Source organism: Entelurus aequoreus, linkage group LG08, assembly GCF_033978785.1.
Source record: "Entelurus aequoreus isolate RoL-2023_Sb linkage group LG08, RoL_Eaeq_v1.1, whole genome shotgun sequence".
Lineage (NCBI taxonomy): Eukaryota > Metazoa > Chordata > Actinopteri > Syngnathiformes > Syngnathidae > Entelurus > Entelurus aequoreus.
Genome location: NC_084738.1, coordinates 27,122,344 through 27,134,415, shown reverse-complemented (window position 1 = coordinate 27,134,415; position 12,072 = coordinate 27,122,344). Strand labels below are relative to the sequence as shown.

General features: G+C 38.3%; 1 protein-coding gene across 1 annotated transcript in view; it reads right to left on the bottom strand.

The window, feature by feature from the left end:
• The window catches only part of LOC133655716 (V-set and transmembrane domain-containing protein 4-like), a 38,197-nt gene extending 34,494 nt beyond the window's left edge, over positions 1–3,703 (bottom strand). The window contains exons 1-2 of the mRNA XM_062056123.1: positions 3,566–3,703; positions 1,257–1,664 (exon numbers count right to left, since the gene is read on the bottom strand). Of these exons, the coding sequence (XP_061912107.1) occupies positions 1,257–1,664; positions 3,566–3,614 (457 nt within the window). The 5' untranslated portion in view covers positions 3,615–3,703. The remainder of the gene's footprint in view (positions 1–1,256; positions 1,665–3,565) is intronic.
• Positions 3,704–12,072: the final 8,369 nt, after the last annotated feature.

Genomic DNA, 12,072 nt, shown 5'->3' with positions numbered 1-12,072 from the left:
GGAAGTTGACGGTTTGCTTGTTGGCTTCAATCGTGATCCGTAGGCCGTTCTCTTTGAAGATTTGGCATATACGCTTCTTGGTATTCTCGCTGCTCCTTGGCGAGGCGCGACACACTGCCAGTCCGTCATCACGGTAAATACCAAGGTTCAGGTTGAGGCTAGCGAGCTGGGAGAGGAAGAAACTCCCAACAAGTTCGCACGTTTCTGCTCCGTCAAAACTCCCCATAGTGACGTCGAATGTTGAATTGTTCTTTTTTTGCCATGGTGTACCGTTGCAGAAGAGTATGGAGTTCTTTGCATGGATGATGATGTTTCTTTCGTTGCCTGTGATTGAGTCGTAGTCCGAGGCACATATGTGGCACATATCATATTTTTATATATATATATATATATATATATATATATATATATATATATATATATATATATATATATATATATATATATATATATATATATATATATATATAAATATGATATGTGTGTGTATGTATATGTATATATGAGGTAGATCACCTCGACTTGGTCATTTATTAAGTAATTGATTAATGTTGAAAAACGTATTGGGGTGTTACCATTATACGGAATATGTACTGTACTGTGCAATCTACTAATACAAGTTTCACTCAATCAATCAATGAATGCCTACTGAGCCTATGGTGCTGTTAAGTTATTGTGGCTCAATTTGCCTGATTTTTTTTTATTTCAATGTACTATTATTTAATGTATATTATTTTTTTAGTTGCTTAAGAGATATTCCTGGCTCTAAATTTGCTCATTGCTATTTTTATGTTTTTGTGCATTATTTGTTGCCGTCATCATTAAACGAACAGGTTACTCATCAGTTACTCAGTACTTGAGTAGTTTTTTCACAACATACTTTTTACTTTTACTCAAGTAAATATTTGGGTGACTACTCTTTACTTTTACTTGAGTAATGCATCTCTAAAGTAACAGTACTTTTACTGGAGTACATTTTCTGGCTACTCTACCCACCTCTGACTGTAAGCAACTAAATTACTTTACTATTTGGGAAATAACAATGATCACCTGCTTCCAATTAACGCCCAGGCTTCTTTGTGGTTTAAGTACTTAAACACTGTGACTGTAATTAGATCATTTATATTGTGTATGCTTTAGGGCAAGCTACAAGGGTACAAAAGTAGCATCTGTCAACGTACCACCTCAATGACAAAGCCTTTGTTCCTCTTCAATAGTGTACTAAAAGGCAGAAATCAAACAATTCTAGAGCTCACCTTTGAGTTCAGTTGTAGCTGTGCAGTTGGACGAGGCCTTCCAGCGATCCTGGTGCTTTTTAAACTCCTGAACCCGACATATGTAGAGACCTCGGTCATCCTCCGACACGTTTAAAATCAACAAGTCAAAGATCTTCCCCTGCTTCACCACCGTCAGCTTCATCTTTGGCCTCGAGAAGCTCTTGGTGTAGTTCCCATAGAAACGGGCCTTTCTCATGTTGACGCGAGCGATGAGGAGTTCATCATCCAGCCTATCTGACCCCGCTGGCAGGAAGGTCCACTTCACTACGGGTAAAGCGGCGTTGCGGCGTCGTTGGGACACGACGCATTTGAGTGTGATGTTTTGGCCCTCCTGGGCCACCATGAAGGGGGAAGGGCTGATGGTGACGTTTATGGCAGAACACAAATCTAAGGAAACAATAGCAAGAAATATAAGCTAATCACATTTTAGTGGCAAATTTCCACAGAGTTAGCAGCGTTTGTCACTTGCAGTTCACATTACAGTTGTACCTCAACTTAAGAGTGTTTTGAGATAAAAGCTGTGTCTCAGGCTAATTGTTATGCTTTAAGCTACGAGAACATTTGAGTCACAAGACTGTTAGAAAACCATTTCAGGTGACTACCTCATGAAGCTCATCGAGAGAATGCCAGGAGTGTGCAGAGCAGTAATCAGAGCAAAGGGTGGCTATTTTGAAGAAAGTAGAATATAAAACATGTTTTCAGTTATTTCACCTTTTGTTGTTAAGTACATAACTCCACATGTGTTCATTCATAGTTTTGATGCCGCCAGTGACAATCTACAAAAGTCATGAAAATAAAGAAAACACATTGAATGAGAGGGTGTGTCCAAACTTTTGACCTGTACTGTATATATATATATATATATATATATATATATATATATATATATATATATATATATATATATATATATATATATACACTGTATATATATATATATATATATATATATATATATATATATATATATATATATATATATATACATATATATATACATATATATATATATATATATACACACTGTATATATATATGTATATATATATATATATATATATATATATATATATATATATATATATATATATATATATATATATATACAGTGTATATATATATATATATATATATATATATATATATATATATATATATATATATATACAGTGTGTATATATATATATACAGTGTGTGTATATATATATATATATACATATATATATATATATATATATATATATATATATATATGTATGTATGTACAGTATATATACCCCCAGACAATTTTTTTTTTCTCAAATAAAGTGGCTCCTGAGTCAAAATAACTGCCCAGGCTTGTTATAGCTAGAGATGAACATGACTTCCTGGAGAAGGCATACACCCATGAATTTAGGGCTATATAAATAAACATTGATTGATTGATTATACACAGTGGTACTTCAATTTAAGAGTGCCTCAACTTAAGAGTGTTTTGAGATAAGCGCATCTTCTCCTCTTTCTTCTTCTTGTTTTATGGCGAAACACTCAAACTTTTTTGTAATGCTTTAGTTGCAAGCGAAACATTTGAGTTGCAAGCATCCTCGTCATCAGTTGGAGTAGTCTACTAATGTCACAGTAAACCCTGTAAGGGCCGACCAAAACATCTGTTTCTATTTGCTAGCATTAGCTTATAGCTATAGATCAACATAACTTTGTTTTCCAACCATGGGAAGGAGGAAAGTGAGTGTGAAGGATAGTGCTTAGAAGAAGAAATGTATGATATTCATCAAATCAAAGTAATAAATAATCAAAAACTCGACAGAGCATTTGGTCGACTTGGCAAAGCAGTATGAGCGTATCACTGCCAGTCTGCATCATACTGAAGCAGAATGAGTCTCATGCAAGCCAAGAACATTTATCCACAAAAATGTGACAATGTGATGCAAATCTACCTTGACCGGCCAGACTGTACCAGGTTAACACTGTCATGAAGGTATTAATTAAAAAAACAAAGTCCATTATTGTAGTTTGCAATAGTGTACAACTGTACCGTATCATGCTGAAAAGTGTCATTTTTTTTGTGATGAATACCCAATAATAGACATTTTGCATGACATTCAAATGAAATGCATTACCAGTTTTGTCATAAAGAATCTAAAGGAAAAATACAATTTGCTGTCACAGATGCAACTTGCAAGAGTACAGAATTAACCTTATAGGTCATATGATTATATATTGTAAACAGATTCTCTTTGTCACATCCTTTCTGATAGCATGCACTATAGTGAAGGACATAGTTTTCCTACCTCCAAAAAGCGCTTGAATCAGGAGAGCAAAGACCACAGAGGAGATCATTTTCCACGACTGCCGCCTCCATAAAGTTCAATGGTTGTGAGGAAAAGTGGCTTAAAGTTTCCTCCGCCTTCTTTTCCTCTTCTTCTCCCACTTTTCCTCCTCCAACAGAGCAGTGTAATATGAAACACTGCACACTATTTCTCCTCAGAACCTCCCCTGTGGCCCTCCCCCCTGCGGACTCACACACACAGGCACACCAAGAAAACACACACCAAAGGAAGGTGGGCACACACGCACACACACACACACACATTCTTTGCATCTGGAAACTGAGTGGGGAAACGTGAGTTCCTGTGTTTAGGATGGAGGGCGGTGGTGCAGGGTGACGCCGAGAAAATCACACTTGCAGCTGTGGAGAGACCTCAAGTCAAGGCTTTTATTTAGGCACTTATTTTGACAAGGGAGGGGGTGAAACAGTCTGTGCCTGTGTGTGGCCATTTGGATCTTCATACAGATGAATTATACTGTAAATGTTGCTTACCCACGGGAGGTGTGTTGGTGTGGTTGATGATCTGAATGCAAAAATGAATATCATGCAAGCATGAAAGCCTCATGTAATAGAGTCGTGGACAATTTTAAATGGAACCTATGATGATTTTCATCTTTTGTGACTTATAAATGTTGCAATGTTGGATACTCGTGTTAAACAATGCCAAAGCGTCACATCCCTAGGTTCATACATATGGCTGTGAGCTTGCACACAGATTGACGGACGTACCTATGTGGGCATTATTTAACGTATTTTGTTGGAAAGCCTCCTACTTCTCTGCTGAGTCCACACAGCTGCAGACTGCCACCACTTGAACTTTTGAGTATTCCCTGTCGTTTCGTCGTCTCTATGTCTATAAAAGAAATACTTCTGTGTTTATTTTTCCACGACATTTGGGCCAGTACAAATTTGGATTAGCCACTGAAAAAGGCAACCTCATCACAACATTGAGGAAACTCAAGAGAAGGTAGGATAAAGTGTTATTTTCATCTAATCCTAACGTGCTCAGTAACACCAAGGAGCGACATGCATTAACACCAAGGCTGCTAAAAGCAGCTTCTTTGACAGTGTGCAGGTTTATATAATGCTTTAACCGTTGAATTTATATGCTTATGAAGTTTTTTATTTCCAACATGTTAGGAAAAAAAATAGCGGTGACATCTTCCATATACAGTACATCCGGAAAGTATTCACAGCTCTTCACTTTTTCCACATTTCAGTGTGTTACAGCCTTATTTCAAAATGGAATTAATACAATTTTGTCCTCAAAATTCTACAGACAATACCCTATAATGACAATGTGAAATGTTTTTTTAAATACACATTTATTCAAAATAAACTAAAAAATAACATGTACATAGCTTTCCGAATTTACAGCCTCAAGTATTTTTAAATATGATGTCACAAGCTTGGCACGCCTATCTTTGGAAAGTTTTGCCCATTCCTCTTTGCAGCATCTCACAAACTCCATGAGGTTGGATGGGAAGTTTTGGTTTTCATCCAGGATGTGTCTGCACATCTGCATTCGTCTTTCCCTCTATCCTGACCAATATCCCAGTTCCTGCCACTTAAAAGCATCCCCACAGCATGATGCTGCCACCACCATGCTTCACTGTAGGGATGGTATTGGCCTTGTGATTAGCGGTGCCTGGTTTCCTCCAAACATAAGGCCTGGCATTTATAACATGGGGTTCAATCTTTGTCTCATCAGAGCAGATATTTTTGTTTTCTATGGTCTGTGAGTACAAACTTCAGGTGCAAATTTTTGCAAACTTCTATGAAGAATTGGCTTCTGTCTGGCCACTCTACCATACAGGCCTGATTGGTGAATTGTTGCAGAAATGGTTGTCCTTCTGGAAGGTTCTCCTCCCTCCACAAAGGATTGCTGTAGCTCTGACAGAGTGGTCATCGGGTTCTTAGTCACCTCCCTGACTAGACTGAGATGAATGCAGCAATGTACAGACACATCCTGGATGAAAACCAACGCTTCTCATCCAATCTGATGGAGCTTGAGAGGTGCTGCAAAGAGGATTGGGTGAAATTGCTCAGAGATGTTGACAGGAAGATTTAAAAAAAAAAAAATCTGCCCTTCCTAAGAGACAACCTGAACTCACCTGCAAGACCCACAGAAATTACTTTGCAAATTGTACACATCTGCTGCTATTACCTGTCTTTTGCACTAAAAAAACAAACTTATTTTTTAAATATATTTATTGCTTTTATATTTGCTACAAATTGTTAAATATTATTTTAAAAATGTGTACAATCTTATTAAACAGGCGGCTAAGTATCACAGTACACTACTTTTTCAAAGTACACTGCTGAAACACAATTGTTTACATCCATATCATATAGACCAGTGGTCCCCAACCTTTTTGTAACTGCGGACCGGTCAACGCTTGAACATTTTTCCCACGGACCGGTGGGGTATGGTATTTTTTTAAATTTTGATTTATTTATTTATTTTTGTCATAAAAAAATACAATCATGTGTGCTTACGGACTGTATCCCTGCTGACTGTATTGATCTATATTGATATATAATGTAGGAACCATAAATATTAATAACAGAAAGAAACAACCCTTTTGTGCGAATGACTGTGAATGGGGGAGGGAGTTTTTTTGGGTTGGTGCACTAATTGTAAGTGTATTTTGTGTTTTTTATGTTGATTTAATTAAAAAAAAAAAGTTTTTTTTTTTAATTTCTTGTCCGGCCCGGTATCAATCGATCCACGGACCGGTACCGGGCCACGGCCCGGTGGTTGGGGACCACTCATATAGAACTTTTCTTTAATACTTGTAAAAATACTATGCCGCTTCTACCTGCACTTGTATTATTATTATTGTCTTTTTTTTTATTGCTACCATAGTAGTCACATATATTATGTTGTGCTCGTGCACTGTACTATTTGTGTCTCGTCTCGTCTTGTCTTGTCTATGCATGGGACAGTGAGAAACGCAATTTCGAAGTTGACTTTGACTTTGATAGGTGTGCCAAGCTTGTAGCATCATATTAGGGCTGGGCGATATATCGATATACTCGATATATTGCGGGTTTGTCTCTGTGCGATATAGAAAATGACTATATCGTGATATTCGAGTATACGTTCTCACGCAGTTGCTTTTAGCTGCGGGCATTACACTACATGCTCTCTGCCCTCTTTCTTGTCTCTCCTTCTCAGAGACTTAAACAAGCGCACCTTCTTACATACGTCACGTGTGCAACGTCACACGCTCCCGTGGAGCAGATAAGTAGCGACATGGTAACGTTAGCTGTGATGCTAACGGTGCGGTGCGGGTGGTAATACGAGAGAGAGAAGGTGCGAATCTGGTAACAAATGAAGGAAGAATTAATTCTCAAGAAAAACATCGTCTGGCGGTGGTTTGGCTTCAAGCGGGAAGATGTTGAACAATTATGCGGCAAAAGCGTTGCTGCAAAAAGTAGCACCACTGCTAATGTAGCATCATTTGAAAAGTCACCCGCTAGAGAATAAGGAGTGCTTGAAACTCCGCATGTCAACATCTCCGTTCGGTGCCACACCAACAAAATGCCGAAGCAACTATTTCCAGATCAACACCGTATGAAAAAAATAGTCAACAACAGAAGGAGATAACGTCCGCAGGAACCTACCACATAGCGAAGGACATTCCCTATTATGCAGCTCATTTTTATTTGACACTTATTGAAATATCTTGTGTAACATCATGCACAAAAGTGCACTTTATTTGTTTTAAACTATTGTAGTGGCGTTCTGTACAAAAAGTGCACTTTAATTTAGTGTTGTTTTGATCTGTCATCTTAGTGACATCATGCACACAAGTGCAGTAATAGCTTGTTTTAAAATGTCTCTGACAATCTTGCACTTTCTGTTTTGGAAATTACATGAATGTTTGTGCCACTGCTTAATAACTGTTTAATAAATACAGTTTTGGTAAATTGACTTAGTTGTGATTTCCCTCTCTGCATGAAAGTTTAAAATGAGCATATATTAATGAAGTATGAACAAGAATATTTCAATGTAGACACAGAATCATCATACTGCTGTGATTATATGCATCAAGTGTTCATTCAAGGCTAAAGCAAAATATCGAGATATATATCGTGTATCGTGACATGGCCTAAAAATATCGAGATATTAATAAAAGGCCATATCGCCCACCCCTACATCATATTCAAAACGATTTCAGGCTGAAATTGCTGCCAAAGGTGTATCAACAAAATATTGAGCAAAGGCTGTGAATACTTATGTTCATATGATATTTTTAGTTTTTTACTTTGAATACATTTGCTAAAATTAAATAAAAAAACTTTTTACATTGTCATTATGGGGTATTGCGTGTAGAATTTTGAGGACAAAAAGGAATTATTACATTTTTGAATAATGCTGCAACATATAACATGTGAAAAAGTGAAGCACTGTTAATACTTTCCAGATGCACTGTATATATTAGAGCAGTGTACATTTTTAAAAGATACACCTGGATACCTTTGCAGAGGGTGGAGCGTGGTTTCATTTGCAATCTGGGAACACCTCTACAGACCAATACGTTGCAGGCATAAGCAAAAAGTATGTGAGTTGGGAGAAAACTCTAGGACAATTTTCACCAAAGCATTTCCAATACATCATCTGGACCACAAGGAAGTGTTTTAAATGTAGATTCAAGTCACTATAGGTGCACTTTATTTAGAAATAATGTTTTGGAAAGATTATTTGTACATTTACACTTTAATTATCTCCCCATTTTTCTGTTGCTTTTTCATACTGTACGTATGCATAATGCCACAAACACATGTTCAGGACCTAAACCGTGTTAGTTTGTTGAATATAAGATTAGATACTGATAGAGTTCATATTGTTTTCGGCAATCACTCTTTTTTTCTTATTTTACATGTCCTGTTCTGCAGTTTAGTAGCGCACTATGAGCAATCTGTACGCATGCCTTGCTAGGCTGGTACATATTTACTGGAACACTCAATAAAATATTGTTGTGCTTGTATTCTTTATTCTAATTATCTAGGATTAAAGGGTTTGAGAGGGCACAGACAGATAGAGTGAAGAAGAAATAGATCAAAAAAGATAACTGACATTGTTGACTGTTTCTTGTACCTGTTTGAGAAAGTCAGAGCCCACCGAAGTACAGTGCAATAATCAAAAAAACAGAAATGACACAGTACTCATTTGGTGAACCCGAGAAAGAAAAAAAGAAAAGACAGGAACCAACAACACCGTTTTCTGCCTGGGCTTATTTTGGCCTGACTTGAGAGAGGGTGTTGATATAACAGAGAACAATAAGCAATACCAGAAACAGCAGCAACAATAAAAACGGCATAGCCTATTGGTGCTTAGTTTAAGAGGGGACTTATAGAAGAGAGTGAGCAATGACAAACTGAACGGCAAATATAATCTTCGAAACACTGCAAATTAAATTGGACAAAAAAATAGATCGGAATAACAGCACTTACATTAAGTAATAATAACTAGTATTAGTAGAAGTTATGTGGATCTGAATTGTTCAATGGGGAGCATGCGCCCTATACATGACACTATAACTGTTACGAATGGGTCGCATGTCTGCGAAGGTCGTGTGCCCAGGACGCACAACAGGAAGCAGCTTGAAGGTGAGAATGATATCTTAATTCTAAAACCACGGCAAAACAACAGAGAGTGTGTCGCTAGAAGTGCAGGTGAAGTGTAGTAACACACGTTAAATTAGCATAGCCAAATAGAACAGGAACAAACATAAAGCTGTAGCATAGCATGGGAATAAACATAAGTAAGTAAGTAAGTCAATTTTATTTATAAAGCGCTTTTCACAGATAAAATCACAAAACGCTGTACAGAACATAGGTAAAGTAAAACAACAATTCAATGAACCTGCTCAGTGGCCTTGTGGTTAGAGTGTCCGCCCTGAGATCGGTAGGTCGTGAGTTCAAACCCGGGCCGATTCATACCATAAAAATGGGACCCATTATCTCCCTGCTGGTTGGAATTGGGGGTTAAGTCACCAAAATGATTCCCGGGCGTGGCCACTGCTGCTGCCCACTGCTCCCCTCACCTTCCAGGAGGTGAACAAGGGGATGGGTCAAATTCAGAGGACAAATTTCACCACAAATGTGGTACTTTAACTTTAACGACAGGGGCAACATCATAAAAAGGATACACAGTGGATTAAAAATGATAGTTAAAAGGTGCATTAACTAAAAGCTTTACTAAAAAGAGAAGTTTTCAAATGTTTCTTAAAAGTTTCAACACAGTGAAGATCACGGAGCAAGTTGTTCCAGAGTCTGGGAGCTGTAGCCTGGAATGCCATAAACAGTCGCCAATGGCAAACAAGAAATCCAGACTGAGTGGATCGCGAGGCAGGTATAATAAGCGGCGTGATTACGACCACACAGGTGAAAACACTAATCACGAAGGTAATGCCGCTGATGTGTACTCTAAACCAGTGGTCCCCCAACCTTTTTTGCACCACGAACCAGTTTAATGTTGGCATTATTTTCAGTGCATACATCACAACTGGGGGGGACTACACCCATATGGCGAGCAAATCTAGACTACAAGGGACGCATGAAGATAGCCAAGCACCAATCATGCCAGGCCTACTACTGGCCTAGGAAAGAGCAGACAGGGATACGCACAGACCCCCTGCGGGTAGAACCACCATGGACCCCTCCCTCCAGCAGGACATGCACAGTCTGCAAAAGCAGCCAAATGTTGCACAGCCCTGGAGAGAGGCAGCGGGGGACTGGGGAGGGAGGTCCCCAACCCAACCTCCAAAGGCCCCCCAAATCAAAGTACCTTGCAGTGGTCCGGTCAAACTTCAATGTTGATAATCTTCTTGTGTGGATAAAATCAAGGTAACATAATATAGTACAGTGTTGAAGTTCTCCAAATATAAAGGATGTGGCTGCACCACGACTATCCCTATAGAGTCAATCGAGGATTCTCAGAAGTACTGCTGCCCCCATGTGGGAGACATCGATATTTTTGTCAGTGATGTAGTCTTGCGCTGCCAAAAAATGAGAGCGTAGTATGTGTGTCAGTGGAGCAGCTGGACAACAAGACACAAATATACATGTATCTGGGCTCTTCTGTTGCTGGGTTAGCTTCATTCTGGTTCAAAAATGTACACAAGTTTAATCAAGTTTGCACATCTACGGAGATAAGTAGTTCAAAAACAAGTAAACTGTATCAAAATTTGAGCGATCAAGTGTGGCAAAACTCAGATGTTACTTTTTGCATTTTCACAGCATCCTGCCAAACATTCTGATTTGACCTTTAACACCTCCATAACATTGATGCTGTGGTGGGTGGAGCCAGCAACCCTGTGGGTGAAAGCGACACATGGGAAGTAAGTAAATACGCATGTATTATACTTTATTGTTTTGTTTTTTTTGCTGTTTTTTTTGTCCTGTCCAGCTTCTCAGGCAAGTTATATTGTTGATGTAGATGCCCATATCGGCTGTACAAATTTACTTTATAAAAGAGAAGTGTGGGATACTTCTCTTGTTGCCTTATTTGTATTTGACTTTATTAAAGGTATTTATATTATCATTTGGTGCAGCCGAGCCGGAGCAGGAGGGGATAGAAAGAGAGAAAAAATTAAGACAGAGGGGGAAATTGTGGGGACAAGAGGGGGATAAGACAGAGAGACAAAAACAACAACAGCAAACACAACAATAACAACAACAACAACAATAGAGCAACATCAGCCAATACAAATGTGATGGTAAAAGTGATAGCAAAGAAGCAATTAGTGAAATAAATAATAATACAGAAATTGCTATGAACATTATTACACTACAAATGGAGCTATACAAATACCAATAGAAATAGCGCTATTGATAATGAATAAAGCCAATAATTTACCTCTATTATCAACAATACAGTTGTTCAAATGCAACAATACATATATGTAATGATAACTACAGATACAAAAATAAAGCAGAAAAATAGAGGAGGAGAAAGAGAAGCCAGCTATATTAACCCTGTAGATTGTTATAGTAACAATAGGTTAAGCTTTGTTAGTGTGCCATGTGTTACCCAGTTTACCCTAGGGTAACAACGTTAATTTATGTTTGATGAAACGTGATTATATGCATGAGTGTATGTATGCATATGTATTTGTATATGTACAGTATGTATATATGTATGTTTGTACAGTGAATGTGCATGTGGATGTACGAACTTTGAGTATTTAGGTATGTACTGTATTTGTGTATGTATGTGGGAGCGTAGGTACCTATGTATGTATGAATAACGGTGTGTATGTGAGTATATGTGTATTTGTATGTACAATATATTTGACTCCCAGTGTGTGTGGGAGCCAGAGTACGGCCCCAGCCACCCAGAGAGCCCAACCCACAAACAGCAGGTGTGGCGCCCAGGGAACAAGGGACCACCAGCCCCACGCAGCCAGGTAGGCCAGCCCGGAAGAGCCAGCAGCAGGCCGTAGACAGACACACCCG